A 16,680-nucleotide genomic window follows, 5' to 3' on the forward strand; every position below is an offset into this window, starting at 1 on the left:
TCGCATACTATTTCTCCCAACGGCGTACTTTGTCGTCAGCGGAACATCATCATTAATACGAACTGCAACCGCACCTTTGTCGGTTCCTGTCAGGTTTTCAATTGAGATCATGGATTGGAATTCTGTACGACAAGCCATCAGATAAAAGGTAGCGGCCGGGTTATCGAAAGCGGCAGGGTCGTCAAGGTCCTCTGCTGCTAAGTAATTGGAGATTCAACGTGCACGTAAGCCTCCCTGTGGACATGGTGTGTTAAAGGCGAACATTTACAGCGCCATTTCGCGTAACCGGCGTAAGGTGTAGACGAAACCTGCTTCACCATTGTAATAGCAAGGCCGTCGGTGGTCAACGAATACCAACTCGGCCACTATACCGTTGTCCTAAACTTTAAGTTGTATATCGTGGGTTGTGGCTACTTCCTTCAGCGGCCAAAGGAGATAAGCGAAGTCAATTGCACCATAAGCTCCAATAAACTTCCTTAGCGAAAAGGTAACAGTGTGAGACTAAACATATGTTCCTTATGGTTGATATAGAGTTCAAACTAGTTCCTGGGTACCATGAGGCCGAGGTTTGGGGTGGTGTATCAAAAAAGAATATCATAACACCTTTTCCATTGAGCGAGCCATCACGTGACTTGTATCAATGCGCATATAGCTTTGGGCGCAACCGATTGCTACAGGAGGACAATCAATTTTTTTTTTGACATGAGTGCACGAGTATGTTTGAAAACACACCGTGTAAACACGCACTGTCTTCAGACGCATAGTATTTCATGAGCTTTTCGAGCCATTAAAAGCTAGGCTGTCTCTTTTTGAAGAAATACTTACTGCATTAAACAAGAGCAGGTTCGCCGGTGTGACCGGGGAAAATTGAGAGAAATGTTGGCCAGTAATTTCACTATGCAGACCAGTAACATAACGTTCAGATTATAGATTATGGTGATGTAGGTATCACGTGAAACTGCGTTCACGAATAATTCTTTATTGTCCTATATGATGCCGACAAACCTTTAGATGCAAGGAAGAGTTGATCTCTCAATAAAAGAATGGGGCCCATTGTTTCTTCCGCCTTTATTCTGGTGAAACTTGTGCATCACCTGCGACGCATCGCTATGTCGCATGAGCGCGTTTCATTTTTTGGTGTGAGTATCGAAGTAGAAATATGAAGTTCGCAAAATTGTGAAGGTTAAGTGGTTTTGTGGAAACCTATACAAAATAGTTTTTCGTTATATATGGAGTATAACATTGTGGTTGTTCACTGTAATTGCGTCTTTGTACTTGTCTCACCTTATAGCGTTGCTCCACACTTTCGAATTTGGCCTCCTCCTTTTTCAGGGCGAACACCCAAGCTTGGATGCCGTATTGAAGCTGAAGTACCTTCACTGCGTTGTTTCGGAATCATTGCGTATTTACCCTCCATCAACGAGGTGAGCTCGCGTTTCATACCAATGTGCTTGCGCCTTTCATGACATTAGCGGCATATCGGCAAAATTTGTTAACATGTGCACTATGTTTCATTTTTGCTTTTGTTTCTTTTCATTATTCTTTATTACACTTCCTAGTAGCTGGAGTTTATTTTTGATGATTGAGATAGGTGGCCGTTCGGCTGCTTTCATTCCCGCGGTTTCATCATTTAATCAACAAATGGAACTCACTTCTGATTTCTCTGACTTACAGCCACATGATTCACTAGGCTATCTCATACAAACACCCTGAATTATATTTTTCGATTTGAGCCTAAGTAAAACTGAGTCGAGCCACTAGTGAGTTCGCCTACTTATGGTGTTTCCATATCTTTCGAAAATGCCGGTCAGGCGGCTTAGAGAAAAAAAAATGATGTGGGAATCGTAGAATGTATGAAGAGCTGCAGGCTCTGAATACAGAGTTCTACCTGCGATTTCAGTGACCGGCAATATACGTGTGCATACATCACATGCCCAAGACAAGTTCCTTATTCAGTCGGAAATTGCACAGGCAAACGAATGACCTTGTGCTTAGACTGGCGCATTGTGTTGATGCGCGGACTATTGACGCATTTGTTTATCCTGTAAAACTAGCTCGCTATGCACCGGATTTAATATATTCTTCCAAAATGAAGCTGGTCGGCCACGAGCTGCCTTTTGTTCTAGTTGACATAATTAACGATCTATTTTTCACACAAGCATTATTTGTCAGACTTCCAAAGCAGGGAAATGTTACACCAATACGTGAAAAAGGAGAACGAAACATGTTAACTACCACGCCATATTTATTTTCCTTCTCTGAGTAAAGTAACCGAAAAGACTTTTGCAACGCGCCCTTACAAAGCTACCCAATAAAACTTAACCTTATGTTTCCCCAAACATTTGGCTTTTGCTCCAGTTCTTTCAATTGAGTTAGCCTTGATTGATTGCACTGACGACACAGTATTTTGATAGTGTTTTGTGGGCAGAAGCACGTCTGATATATATGACGTTCATAAACATCAACAACGGATTTATTAGGTGTAATGCATGCAATTCCTTCTAAATTGCAGTCCATTGGAAATTGTTGGCCATCTCTTATACATTTGAAAAGCTAGCGTGTTAGTAGCGCGAAAGTGTTTAACATACGCTGGTATTTATTCTATTGCTTGAAAAATAATCATGGTGCTTCACAAGGATTCATTCTTGGCTCACTTGTTTTACGATGTTAAATATTGACCTGCTTGCAGCTCAATATTTGCCACTGTATCTAATAAGCTGGCGACACAATATTCCCTGAGGGACAAAAAATATATAGTGAACTTAATTCTTACAGTGACAACGTTGTTACTTGGTTTAAGAAGATCGCACCTGTATTATTTTTTACCCTGTTTCCACTTTCGCCTAATGTGCCTCCTTGTGTCCCTGAGTATATTGCTCTTTGCATCATAGTCAGGAAATGTGACCCCACAAAACAACATTACCATCACCAAGTGTTCAGAATTCTCCTTTGTTAAACTCTTTCTCTGCTTATGCTAGGTTGTCTTTATTTGTACTGCTAATTCATAAGCTTATAACGTATAGCTTCATAATAAATTGAGATAGTTGATGAGGTGTACTGCATATCTGTGTTATTTTTTGCTTCCTCTATCCAATATACTGCTAAAGTTTGGCGGCTAACACCTGCATCTCTTTTCCGCACTCGCACGCAGTGTTTTAGACAGTGTGTCAGTGGGACCTCCTTCTATAATAACGTAGATATATGCAATATTTGTTGATAAAGGCTTGAACATAATAATTAAAAGTAAGCAAGTAGCATCGCATATTCAAACAAACATTACTCAGAGGCGTGTGGTAATAGTTATCTTTAGGTTTTCTGATAAGAGCAATAAGCATTTCAGTTGTCTACCACCGGATTCTTCGTGAAGGAGAACTGCCAAGTTTAGCACTGTTGCTAATGAGGTTGCAATTCAACATTATTGTTACTTTTCAACTTGGCCCGTGTTCTCCTAATTGTTGTTGACAACTACTTTCATTCATTCGTTGATAATGTGATATTTAACAATTAGAGACGGATATACTGCTGACAGGCACAAAATATGAAAACTATATCTATCAGGCTATGTGTGGTGCTTTTTTAACACCAGCATTTCGTGCAGAAGGGAAACAGGCAAAAGAAAGACGCCCTTATTAAAGCTTGAATGCACTTTATTCGCCAACACGTTCCTGCCGAACAGAATCGCTGGGTTTCATTTCGTGCCCTTTTACTACCTTCTGCAGAATTCAGCGAACAGCAGACAGCGATTACATTCTAAGCCACACTGGTGTCAAAGTGAAGAAAGGTGACGTCATTGCAGTTCCCATTTACTCTATGCACCATGACCCCCGATATTTTAGCAATCCATCAACCTTCAACCCGGAAAGGTAAGTGAACCAAACGTGGGCTTGAACAAATAAAGAACAAATGCATATATAGGCTGTCCCAAATAACTTGAGCCAAGAATTTAAAAAGGAAGGGCGTGTAGGAAGCGAACTGAACCGAACGTGTACTATTCGCAATGGTCTATAGTAACGCAGACAATGTTTTGTATTCCCCATAACTCAATAATTATTTCAGTTTAATTACCCAACTTTTTAATTATTAGCTGTGGACCCCAAGTATGATGCACAGATTTGTAGAGAACCTGCATAAAGCACCGATTGAGTTGTTTCCTTTAAGATACGTCTCACGTAGTCCATTTTTCCGGGTTGCAAAGGATGCCCGCGAAATATGAAAAAAGCCACGCGACGGAGCGTTTGCGCAGTGGTATTGTGCTGCTCTCTAGCGTGCGTTCGGTGAACAAGGTCGGCTGCATCGTGACTGGCGGCGTGGAAGCGGCAGGGTGTTATCTCATCGGCAGCGCTCGGCCAGCAGCATGCATATATGCCCTTATCCGACGGGAGCCGACCATGTTCACCGAACACACGCTTGAGAGCAGCACGATACCACTGCGCAAGTGTTCCATTGCGTGGCTTTTTCCATATTTCGCGAGCTTTCTTTGCAACCCGGAAAAAAAAGAATACGTGAGACGTATCGTAAAGGAAACAACTCGATCGGTGGTTTCTGAAGCTGCTCTACAAATCTGCGTATCTTATTTGGGGTCCTCAGCCAATAATTAAAATGTTGCGTAATAAAACTTATTTGGTGAGTTATGGGAAAACAAAAAAATTGTCTGAGGTACTATAGGTTATGGCGAATAGTACGCGTTGGGTTGAATTCGCTTCCGACGCGCATTTCATTTTTAATTCCTTGGCTCAAATTATGTTGGGCACCCTGCATAACCAGCGTTGGCACCAAACTTTCGGAGTGTCCCCATAACTTAATGATAACATAGAAAAGTGAGTCACATATTAAAAAGGAATTACATCAGTACGACTCGCGTTTTCAATAGTAAACAATTATTTTTCCGGCCGGAAGATCTAGCACATTTTGATGGACTCGCTCCCCGAGCTGGCCATCTTTCTTCGATTGTTTACTTTTTTTTTCTATCCCCGCAGTCTGATCATTGCACTCACCTGGTTTCAGTCATTACTGATCATCAAGCGCAAAGTTGTGACTAGCCGATTTTATGCTTGCTATTTGCCAGTTGCGCAAAGAGATATATGCAGCTCTCCAATTTTACCGCAGATTTAGCGACGAGAACGCTGCGTCCGTTCTGCCTTACACGTACCTCCCATTTGGTGCTGGACCTCGCAACTGCATTGGCATGCGCTTTGCGCTGCAGGCTGTGAACCTCGCTGTGCTGCACACCATTCACAACGTTCGTTTGGTTCAAACTGAAAAGACAAAAGTGAGTAATCTGACTTTTGAGTCGTATGACTTTACAGCGACAACTGTCAGTGATCCTTCCGAGCTAGTTCTTGATTTAACGGGCATAATGCTCACCTCATCTCACACTACTCCCGCAGCAAAGAAGTCCTCTGCAGACTGGCGTTCCAGTGAAAATGAAGTTATTTTTGCAGGTACTGCCAGGCGACAACGGACTACGAAATGAGAAAACACCCGTGTACTTAGATTTAGGTGCACGTTAAGGAACCGCAGGGAGTCGAAATTTCCGGAGTCCTTCACTATGGCATGCCTCATTATGAGAAAGTGGTGTTGGCACGTAAAGCCCCATAATTTATTTTAATTAACAACTGACTACGGAACACCCACCTGTGCTATTCAGGCTATTCAAGGTTATGGAACTATTACTCAAGTTCGCGCTTGCGCAGATGACCCTTCCCTGGATAGCACCACGCCAGTGGAGCGGCAGCCACTCGCGTCAGAGCTTCGAACCCTCATCCGCGTTTCGCAGTGAGTTGCGACCACGGCTGGTTCAGGCCAGGGGGACAGGGCAAGCCTTTAACTTAAGATATTTATTCACTTTAGGTTCATATACGAACCGAGGCAACAAGAAACAAAACTGACAAAACTACGGCTGCGGAGCGTTCTGCACGGCTGGGGCGACAAACCGCGCAGTAGAGGAATCACAGAAGAGGCTGATAAGGGTTCAGCTCACCTAGCGCGGATCCGTGCTCTGGCCCTGGGACGATCAGTTGCTCACGAAGACCGGGTGCGGTACGGGTGTGACGTGAGGCGGTCTCCGCGGCTGAATTGAGTGGCGGCCAATCGCAAGCTCCTCAGCCGAAAGATCCCGCAGGGGCGCCTGCGTCAGCAGGCTTTTGGTGTGTGGCGCCACCACGGACCCGAGAACATGAGGGTCGGACCCTCCCGAGCTTAACTGCGCATGCCTTACCCGTGCCCGGGGAAAAAGGAATTCTGGGGGTTGAGCCGATGCCGGGTGTTGCAAACCTTTATGGTCCCTCGGCGTAGGCAACGGACTTATTCGGCCTTCGCTTCCCGTAAACGGCACCCCCGGACTGATCCACCTGGGGAAAATCGGAGGTTGCCTTTCTGTCTCTCTCTCCCTCCAACCTCTGACTTGCTCACTTTCCGTCTCCCCAGTCTTCTCTTCTTTTTAGTTCCAATTTTCCAAACAGGAAGAGTGAACATGGGGCCCTATAACGTAAAACTGTACCAATATGTTTTTATTCCACTCTCCTGGCGTCAAATTTGCGTAACCGCCGGCGCAAGCATCGGGCGGTGACACGCAGCGTTGCCTCAACAGCCCAATCAAACGCCCTCTTAGTTTATAGGAGGGTACTTTTCGTTGCTTTCAAAACGAATACCATAGCTTACATTTAGCGATTTTTCGTTTGTAATTGGCTGCCAGGAGGCAAAAAGCACGCTCAGTGGAGAGGGATTCAATGAGGCAGAGCCAGCGCACTCAAAATAGATAACCGGATGAAGAGGGTGGTGTCGGCGACTGCGATTAGTCCACTTTGCCTTACTTAGCTTGCGGTGGCTAGTCGAAAAGCGCGACGGCGTGCAGCGGAAGAATGCCGCTAAAACGGATCCTCAGCAAGGAAGAGTTGGCAGAGCGAGGTCGTAAACGTGTCGAAAATGCTCGAAAACTTTACACGGCCACGCAAAAAGTTTTATTATAGGCAAGTAAACCCATGCTTTCCTGCAGGTGCGAGTAGCCAGTGCCTGAGCGATCGGTGGCAGCCATCTTATATTCTTTTCGGATTGGGGCAGCCTGCAGCTATTCAGAAAAATAATTCTGTTTTGTTCGGCATATTAATGCATCTTTAACGCTTGCACGTCACTTTGACGTGGTGAGTTTCTCCTGAATCCGTTCCGTGGTGTGGTATCAGAATCAGGATCTATTTTGATTGAGATGATTAGAAAGATTACAAGATGTTAATATACAGAAGGAGGTCCAGAAGTCAAAGACTGCAATGGGACCTTCTTTACAAAGTAAACGTAATAAAACACAATTTAAAGCAGTTTCAACAAATCGTGAACATGGAAGTATTACAGGTTTTAGTATGAATTACATGATTGAAGAATTACATGTGCATAAATTTCATGAAAAAGAAAAGCACTGTAACATAACCTTGTTGACAACTAATGAAGCAACAGCGTAAGTTACGGGACGAATATACTGTAATTTCCTAATTCAAATGTATATGCAACGCAGAAACAGAGACCTAATGGTATGGCAATGAAAATAAAATGAAGGCACCCTGAAAGAATGGTTGTGAGTATGAACTAGGCATCAGTATTCGACAGAATGTAATGTATTGAATCGTACCGAAAATGAACTTCTTGTCGAATTGAAAGATCAGAATGTTGTCCAAGCGCAGCGAATCAAGATAAGGCACAATGACCAAGAAATACCGACAAAGCACCTAATCCTCAGCTTTGGCTCCACCATGCTCGCCGAATATACGAGCAGGTTACTTAAAAATAGGTGTAAGGCAATATCCTAATCCTCGCAGGTGCTTTAAGTGTCAGAGGTTTCGTCACAGCTCACAGAGCTGGCGTGGCCGAATGTCTTGCGCAAACTGTGGTGCTAATGAACACGCAGCCGAAAATCGCACATCTGAGCCGCACTGTTCAAACTGTGATGGAGATCACCCTGCGTACTCGCGCCCTCGCCCCTGCGTGGAAGAGAGAGAATTAAATCAAACATCAAACAAAGCAAACATTTCATTTTCATTTCTAAAAGCTTCTTAAGCGGATGCGGCGCGTACGGGGGCTTCACGGCAATGGTTTCCAGCAGCTCTCCGAGTCACACACCGTGCCCCAGAAGCAGCTACTTCTGCCCCCTCGGTGGTGGCAGCTGCCGCTGCTCCGCCATTCAATAAGAGCCCGTTAACCTCTGGGATGATGGCGTCAAAGGTCTCGTCTCCGGAAACGTGGCTTACGAGGGGAACGCGCCGCTCGCTAGAGCGGCTGTCCAGCGCCCCGCAAGAGGCAATGGACGTGACTTCCTGCCAAAGGGCCCCACCGGCGCCTAAGGAGCGTCGAGGATGTCTCGAGAGTTAAAAACAAAGAGCAATCCCGCATGACAGTGCCTGAAAAAGGCCATCTAAGTTGTATTTCCTACATTACGCACACAGCACGCATCTCTTCTGCAATATGGGCACACAACTATTGCAGTGGAATGTTAGTGGACTTCTACACAATCTACGCGAAGTTAAAGAACTTCTTCATAAACCAAGTTCAGAAATGCTGTGTGTTCAAGAAACACACCTAAAATTCATACAAACTTTCTTGGACATTATGCAATTTTTCGGAAAGACCGCAGCAATGCTTTCGCCCCGTCTGAAGGTATGGCTCTCATCATCGTCATCATCTTATTTATTGTCCACTGCACGACTGTCCTGCGCCAACCTATTCGAACTAGCGCGTGTGAATTTCCTAATTTCATCGCCCCACCTAGTCTTCTCCGGTCCTCGACTGCGCTTCCCTTCTATTGGCATCCATTTTGTAACTCTAATGGTCCACCGGTTAGCTAACCTAGACATTACATGACCTGGCCAGCCCCTTTCTTTCTTTAATGCCAATTAGAATATCGGCCATTTCGAAACGTTAAATTTCCGAAACATTAATATCCCTTATTTTCTCCTTGTTGATCAGTCTTTACAGTTCCGCGAATTCTATCTGATCTCTTGACTAGGACACTTTCATCCTTTGTCGTTTCTTTAGTAGGTCATTGGCTACTTGGGAGAGCTTACCTACTTATTGCCTTGGTGTCTTACCTCCCACTTAAAGTGCTGCTTCTGAAGCCAGCCTTGTCACGGTTTTATTCATTACTTCTACGTCATCGTCATCTCTTCGTTCTAAGTCTGCCTATTTATTTGCAAATACCAGCCTGAATTGGTCTGCTTTTACCCTTACAGCGTCCAGGTTGGCCTGCTTCTTCCTGACCAATTTTACTCTTTCTCTTCAAATTGAGGTAACTCCTAGCCCTTACTTACGCATGAGCACAGCACACGTTACCCTACCTGACGCTTCTACATCCTGCACTATGCTGGGATCGGCAGAAAGTATGAAATCTATTTCATTTCTTGTTTCCCCATTCGGGCTTTTGCAAGTCCACTACCTTTTGCGACGCTTCATTATGAATGTGTTCATTATTCGGAACTTATTCCTTTCCGCAAATTCTACCAACATCTCTCCTTTAGTGTTCTTAGCATGGACGCCGTAGCTTCCAATTACCTGTTTACCAGCCCGCTTATTGGCCACTTTTGCATTGACGTTGCCCATTACTACAGTGTATTCAGTGCAATTTTCTCATGGCTAATTCAACAGCCTCATCAAATTTATCTATTTCATCATCATCATGACTGGAGGTTGGATCGTAGGCTTGTATTACCTTTATTCTATGCATGTTAAGTTTTATTACGACTACTCCTACCCTCTCATTGACGCTGTAGAATTCGTCAATGTTGCCCGCTATGTCTTTATGGATTAGGAATCCTACCCTGTATTGCTTCTTATCTGGGAATCCTCTGCAGCAGAGGACATGGTCGTTAGTCAGCACTGTATAAGCCTCACCAGATCTTCTAAATTCACTAAAGCCAATGATATCATAAACAATGCCTGATAGTTCCTCAAACAGTCCTGCTTAGCTAGCTTCATTCTAGAGTGTTTGTGTATTGTACGTTGCCGGGGTCAGTTTCCAGTGGTGGCCTGTCTGGGTCCAGAGATTCTTAGCACCCTCTGCTGCGTTGCAGGTGTGACTGACGCCTTGGTTAGGTGCTCCGAAGCTTCTGGGGACTGAGGGTGGTCGGTTGATCGGTTTTGCCTGCCAGCAATTACAACTCCTAACCTCCCTTGAAGCGGTTGCTGTCGGAGCATTGCTGTTCTATAAGCTAGTCACAGTCACTTCCGTCTACATTCCTCCCAGATACCAAGTGCCCAGAACAGAATTTGAGAGCCTTATTTACGAACTTACTGTATACTACTAGCTCGTTGGCGACCTAAATGCACATAGCACCCTGTGGGGAAACTCACGTTGTGATGCGAAGGGTCGCCTAATAGAAAATTTTCTTTTTCCACAGGTACATGCTTACTTAGTAAGAGCCGCATTTTCTAGCGTTGCATATGAAACGTTCTCATCGACAGACATAAGCATAGCATTGGGTACTCTCATGCCATACCTCGAGTGGAACGTCAGAAAGAACTCGTACGGAAGTGATCACTTTCCTGCTTTTCTAAAGCTAGCAAAACCAGATAAATGCTGCCTACAAGTTCATAGATGGAAAGTCTAAATTTGCACAATTGACCTGAGATAATTACGAGCCCTCAGTGTTGATGATGCAGTTGCGTACTTCGCAGCGTTTTTAATTGATGCCGTATCAGTATGTATCCGTCAAACTAAAGGTTCAGCTTCTAAACGACGCAGTCCCTGGCGGAATGTCGCCGCAGGGGCGTCTGCGTCAGCAGGCGTTTGGTGTGTTGCGACACCACGTACCCTACCACATGAGGGTTGGACCCTCCGCGTTTAACCGTGCGCGGCTTAGCCGTGTCCGGGGAAAGGGGGATCCTTGAGGTTGAGCCAATGCCGGGTGTTCGGACCTTTAAGGCCCCCCGGCGGAGGCAACACACCTCTTTGGCCTCTGCTTCACGTAGACGGCACCCCCGGACTGACCCACCCGGGGGAAATCGGTAGTTGCCTTTTCCTGTCTCGCTCTCCCTCCAGCCTTCGTCTTTCTCTCACTTTCCACCTTTCCTGTCTTCTTCTGGCTTCCTTTTCTTCCAATTTTTCCAGGCAGCAAGGGTTAACCTCGTGTGAATAGCCAACCTAGGTTATTTCGTATTTGGTTATAGTGGTAATCTACAGCTGGCGTTTGCAGGCCCTGTTTTTCAGGCCCTGCAGCGTCCCCTTGTACGACTCCACGGTGGGTGGCTGGCGTTACTGCCGAAATTTCACATATATTTATGGATAGCTCCTTTCCTCAACTCCCTGATCGCCCTCAGAAAAAAGGGCGCACCGATGTAGTTCTTCAGTTTTTCCGACGCCAAGTCCACAACTTTCCACGTTTCCACGTAGTCCACTCGGAAAAACCCGGCAAACCAGTGCGCACCATTTCACCTTTCCTTGTATCGAAGACATTGACTGATGTTTTTGGAGCCGGTTATAAGGCGACCAGGATGGCAAGCGGCGATCTCCTGCTGGAGCTCCGCGATAAGAAGCAACACTAGAAACTGCCGAAACTAGTGTCATTTGGGGAGACCCAACTAACAGTAACCCCGCACCGCACTATGAACACCACCCGCGGCGTTGCGTCCGACGATGACTTGCTGGAACTCACTGAGGCTGAACTCTTGGAGGGCTTCAGTGAGCAAAATGTGATCAATGTCAGAAGAATTAAGATGAGGTGAGATGGTAAAGAAATCCAAACAAAGCACTTGATAATTACCTTCGGTTCAAGTATCCTGCCCGAGTCAATCCAGGCAGGGTATATTAAGCTCCGTGTTAGGCCATACGTGCCAAACCCCCTCCGATGTTTCAAATGCCAACGTTTCGGCCACAGCTCGCAGAGCTGCCGAGGCCGCCAAACCTGTGCGAAATGCAGTGCCCACGAACACACCTCTGAAGCTTGTGAGAACTATCTCCTCTGCGTGAACTGTGATGAGGAACACGCCGCGTACTCGCGGTCCTGTCCATCATGGAAAAAAGAAAAAGAAATAGTCAAAATCAAAGTTAAGGAAAACATCTTTCAAAGCGGCACGCTGGCGGGTAGCATACCTGCCAAAGAAAAGCTTTGCCGAAGTGGAGAAGGGACCATCGACCCCGAAGGTGGGCGTAGCCGAGGCTGCCTCAACTTCCCAGGTCCCTTCCAGCGCTGGCAACGGCCGACGCAGCCAAATCCCCCAGGGAGCCCCATCTACCTCCGGGCTGGTGGGCGCAGGGGTCTTGCCCTCCAAAGCGGGACCCTCGCTGGTAACTTCCCGCTCGCAAGAGCACGTGTCCGGCTCCTCACAAGAGGCAATGGACACTACACCCATCCTCAAGGCGCACCAAGCGCCTAAGGAGCGGCGAGGCTCCCTCGAACGCTCCAGAAAGGGCAAAACCCCGATTACAGGGCCTCGAAAGGGCTCTGTAGTCTAAGGCATAACTTCCGTTTCTGTACACACAGCACTAATTTATTTTAAATATGGATACACAAATTATTCGATGGAACATCAGAGGTCTCCTTAGAAACCTTGATAATTTGCAAGAACTCATCCACAAACACAATCCAAAAGTGCTGTGTTTACAGGAAACACACTTAAAACCAAAACACACAAACTTTCTTCGATAGCACGTTACTTTTCGCAAAGATCGCGATGATGCTGTTGCATCATCGGGCGGTGTCGCCATTGTAATTAAAAAAAGCATAGCGTGTCAACGTTTACAGCTACGAACGGCCCTTGAAGCAGTGGCGGTTCGAGTTGTCCTGCAAAACAAACTCATCACTATTTGTTCGCTTTACACACCCCCACATTTCATGTTAAACAAACCTGAATTTCAGTCCTTCATAGATGAATTGCCAGAACCTTATGTTGTCCTTGGCGATTTCAATGCACACAGCAGCTTGTGGGGAGACTCTCGCATCGATGCGCGAGGTCGTCTCGTTCAACAGTTCCTGTTTTCTTCTGAAGCGTGCCTTCTCAATAAGAAACAACCCACATATTACTCTCTTGCAAACAGATCCTTTTCGTCAATAGATCTTAGTATAGTTTCCGCGTCTATACTGCCCAAACTCAAATGGGAAGTTACGAGCAATCCTTACGGGGGCGATCACTTCCCCGTACTGCTGAGAACGTCTAAAGAAAATGAATTTCCCCCACAAGATCCTAGGTGGAAGATAGATACAGCCGACTGGGCGAAATTTCGAACTCTAGCATCTCATGGGCTGATATGTCTTCTTTAGAAATTGATGCGGCTGTGGAGTATATAACAGCGTTCATAATAGATGCCGCATCAAAATGCATATCTGAAGGAAGTGGCTTGGCATGCAGACGGCGTGTCCCGTGGTGGAACGGCGAATGTAGGATAGCTCGTAAGAAACAGAACAAAGCGTGCTGGCTGCTACGCGCTTCCCCCACTGCAGAGAATCTCATCAACTTTAAGAAAGTAAAATCTCAAGGCAGTAGAACCCGCAGGCAGGCCAGAAGAGAAAGTTGGCAGAACTTTTTATCGAGTATTAACTCGTTTACAGATGAGGCCAAAGTCTGGAACAGGGTAAATAGAATTAGAGGTCGACAAACGCACTCACTCCCTCTGGTAAATACACAGGGCGATACACTGCAAGATCAGGCAGACTCACTTGGGGAGCACTTTGAGAGCGTGTCAAGTCCAACAAATTATTCAGAATCCTTTCTCAAGTACAAACAAATAGAAGAATGTAAGCCACTCATAAGAAAATGTCGAAAGAATGAACAATACAACTGTCCTTTTAGTATTGCCGAGTTCAGAGCTGCCTTGAGATCATGCAGGAGCTCCGCACCGGGTTCTGACAGAATCATGTATGAAATGATCAAAAACCTACACAGTGACACCCAAGTTACACTACTCACAATTTTCAACACTATTTGGGCTGCAGGATACTTTCCAACTGCATGGAAAGAAGCAATTGTGGTCCCTGTTTTGAAGCCGGGGAAAGACCCATCCATGGCGGCAAGCTATCGTCCGATAGCTCTTACAAGCTGCCTGTGTAAGGTTTTTCAAAAAAATGATTAATCGCAGACTCATACATTTCCTTGAACTCAACAATATACTTGATCCCTATCAGTGTGGCTTCAGAGAAGGCCGGTTGACAACAGATCACCTTGTACGCATTGAAGGATATATTCGGGACGCATTTGTACATAAGCAGTTTTTCATGTCAATATTCCTTGACATGGAGAAGGCATGTCAAGGAATGGCATGTCAAGGAACGGACACAACATGGCGCTACGGCATCTTGCGAGACTTGTCGGAAATGGGCATCTGTGGCAATATGCTGAAGATAATTGAAAGCTATTTGTTGAATCGCATCTTCCGAGTGAAAATCGGCAACGTATTGCCGCGACCTTTCACACAAGAAACAGGTGTACCACAGGGAGGCGTGCTGAGCTGTACGCTCTTCATCGTGAAGATGAACACGCGTCGTGCTGCGCTACCACCTGCCATTCTTTATTCTCTCTACGTTGACGACATTCAAATCAGCTTCAAATCCTGTAACCTCTCAGTATGCGAGAGACAGCTGCAGCAGGGCTTGAACAAGATTTCCAAGTGGGCAGACAAAAACGGATTTAAAATCAACCCCCACAAAAGCTCTTGTGTTCTTTTTACAAGAAAGAGAGGCCTGTTTCCGGATCCTTCCTTAGAACTGTGTGGACACCAAATACCTGTCAACAAAGAGTACAAATTCCTGGGTATTATACTTGACTACAGACTCACTTTCATTCCACACATTAAATATTTGAAAGAAAGATGTCTAAAAACAATGAACTTAATGAAACTACTATCCCAGACTACATGGCGTAGTGACAGGAAGTGTTTAATAAACCTATACAAGAGCCTAATTTGGTATCGATTGGATTATGGTGCTGTAGTATATACCTCTGCCGCCCCGAACGCGCTAAAGATGCTAGATCCTGTTCACCATCTAGGAATCCGACTGGCCACTGGAGCTTTCAGAACAAGTTGCGCAAGGAAGAGCGAATGCCAGGAATTTCTCGATGTTCTTTGTTCATTTGATCTGCATCAAATAGTTTGCAAACCAACACGTGGAAACGCTATTCTAGATCTAGTTCTCACAACCGAACCGGAAAATATGCTTCTTCACGTCCTTGAATGTATTAGCGACCACAACGTAGTACACTGGGAATACCAATTACAAAGTAGTAAACCAGAAAAGGCAACGAAATCTATTTACGATTACTCCCGTGCAAATATCGACGCGATTCTTACAGAGCTGTCATATTTTTCTGTGTGGTTCTTGGAAACCATGGCTTATCGCAATACAAATGATAACTGGCTCGCTATCCGAAGAAAGCTTATTGAACTGAAACAAAAGCACGTTCCCAAAATTAGAATAACGTCATCAACCCAGAGCACATGGTTCACGTCCCAAGTAAAGAGAGCAATAAATAAAAAGAAACGCCTTTACTCTAAAGCTAAGTTGTCCCACTCGAATGGTGATTGACAGCGATACCGAGAACAATCAAATAAATGTAAAGCTGAAATTGAAGCATCTAAAGACAAGTTTTTTAACGGTGACATCGTCAGCATGATAATGAACAATCCGAAAAAGTTTTGGAAAGTAATTAACCCTAAACACTCTTCTCAATCCACTATACCAATCGTTAATAACGGTGAGCTACTCTCACCATCTGAAGCTGCGACTGAATTAAACTCGTTTTTCAGCTCTGTATTCACAAACGAAAATCTAATTACACCTGACCTTACGTTTCCTTCAATTAACTCATCTATGAATGATCTCATAATTACACCAGAGGGAATAGAATCGGCCATCGATCGACTTTCGAATAACTCAGCGCCAGGTCCAGACGGCATCTGCACAAAGATGCTTAAAATGACTAAACCTATAATATCTCCCGTATTAGCCGCCCTTTTCCAGCAATCAATAGATACAGGAATTGTACCAGATGACTGGAAGGTCGGTCGTATCACTCCCATTTATAAATCAGGTGACCGATCAGTGCCCTCAAACTATAGACCTATATCCTTGACTAGTATTCCATGTAAATTACTTGAGCATATCATATCTTCCGCAGTTATGAAATGTTTATCTGAACATAACTTCTTTTCTAACAATCAACATGGATTTCAGAAAGGACGCTCTTGTGAAACACAGCTTTTTGAACTTATAACTGATCTTCATCAAGCTGTTCACGATTCCATAAAAATCGATGCCATATTTATTGACTTCAAGAAAGCATTCGATAAAGTTCCCCATTCTCGCTTAATGATGAAACTTAGCCGGCTTAACATACATGGTAAAATTATTAATTGGATCTCAAGTTTTTTAACCAATCGCTACCAATTTGTTTCCGTAAATGATCACTTTTCCGCTTTAGCACAAGTTAAATCTGGCGTTCCTCAGGGATCCGTACTTGGCCCAATCTTATTCTTAATTTACATTAATGACATCAGTAACAACCTGACCTCAACAGTTCGATTATTTGCAGATGACTGCGTTCTTTACAGACAACTTATCACCTCTGAAGACACTAATATTTTACAGGCCGACCTAAACAAAATTTCACTTTGGTGCGAGCAATGGAAAATGGAAATTAATGTTTCTAAAACTAAAACAATGACATTTAGCAGAACCAGTAACGTTCACTTAAGTTCATATTTTATGAACA

At 44.7% G+C, this 16,680-nt stretch overlaps 1 protein-coding gene across 1 annotated transcript in view; it reads left to right on the forward strand.

Moving 5' to 3' along the window:
* LOC126524136 (cytochrome P450 3A2-like) overlaps positions 1 to 16,680 on the forward strand; it is a 44,757-nt gene that overhangs the window by 14,126 nt on the left and 13,951 nt on the right. Inside the window, exons 6-8 of the mRNA XM_050172490.2 lie at positions 1,333 to 1,424; positions 3,720 to 3,863; positions 5,107 to 5,269. Coding sequence (XP_050028447.2) covers positions 1,333 to 1,424; positions 3,720 to 3,863; positions 5,107 to 5,269 — 399 coding nt within the window. The remainder of the gene's footprint in view (positions 1 to 1,332; positions 1,425 to 3,719; positions 3,864 to 5,106; positions 5,270 to 16,680) is intronic.

Source organism: Dermacentor andersoni, chromosome 3 (genome assembly GCF_023375885.2).
Source record: "Dermacentor andersoni chromosome 3, qqDerAnde1_hic_scaffold, whole genome shotgun sequence".
Classification (NCBI taxonomy): Eukaryota; Metazoa; Arthropoda; class Arachnida; order Ixodida; family Ixodidae; genus Dermacentor; species Dermacentor andersoni.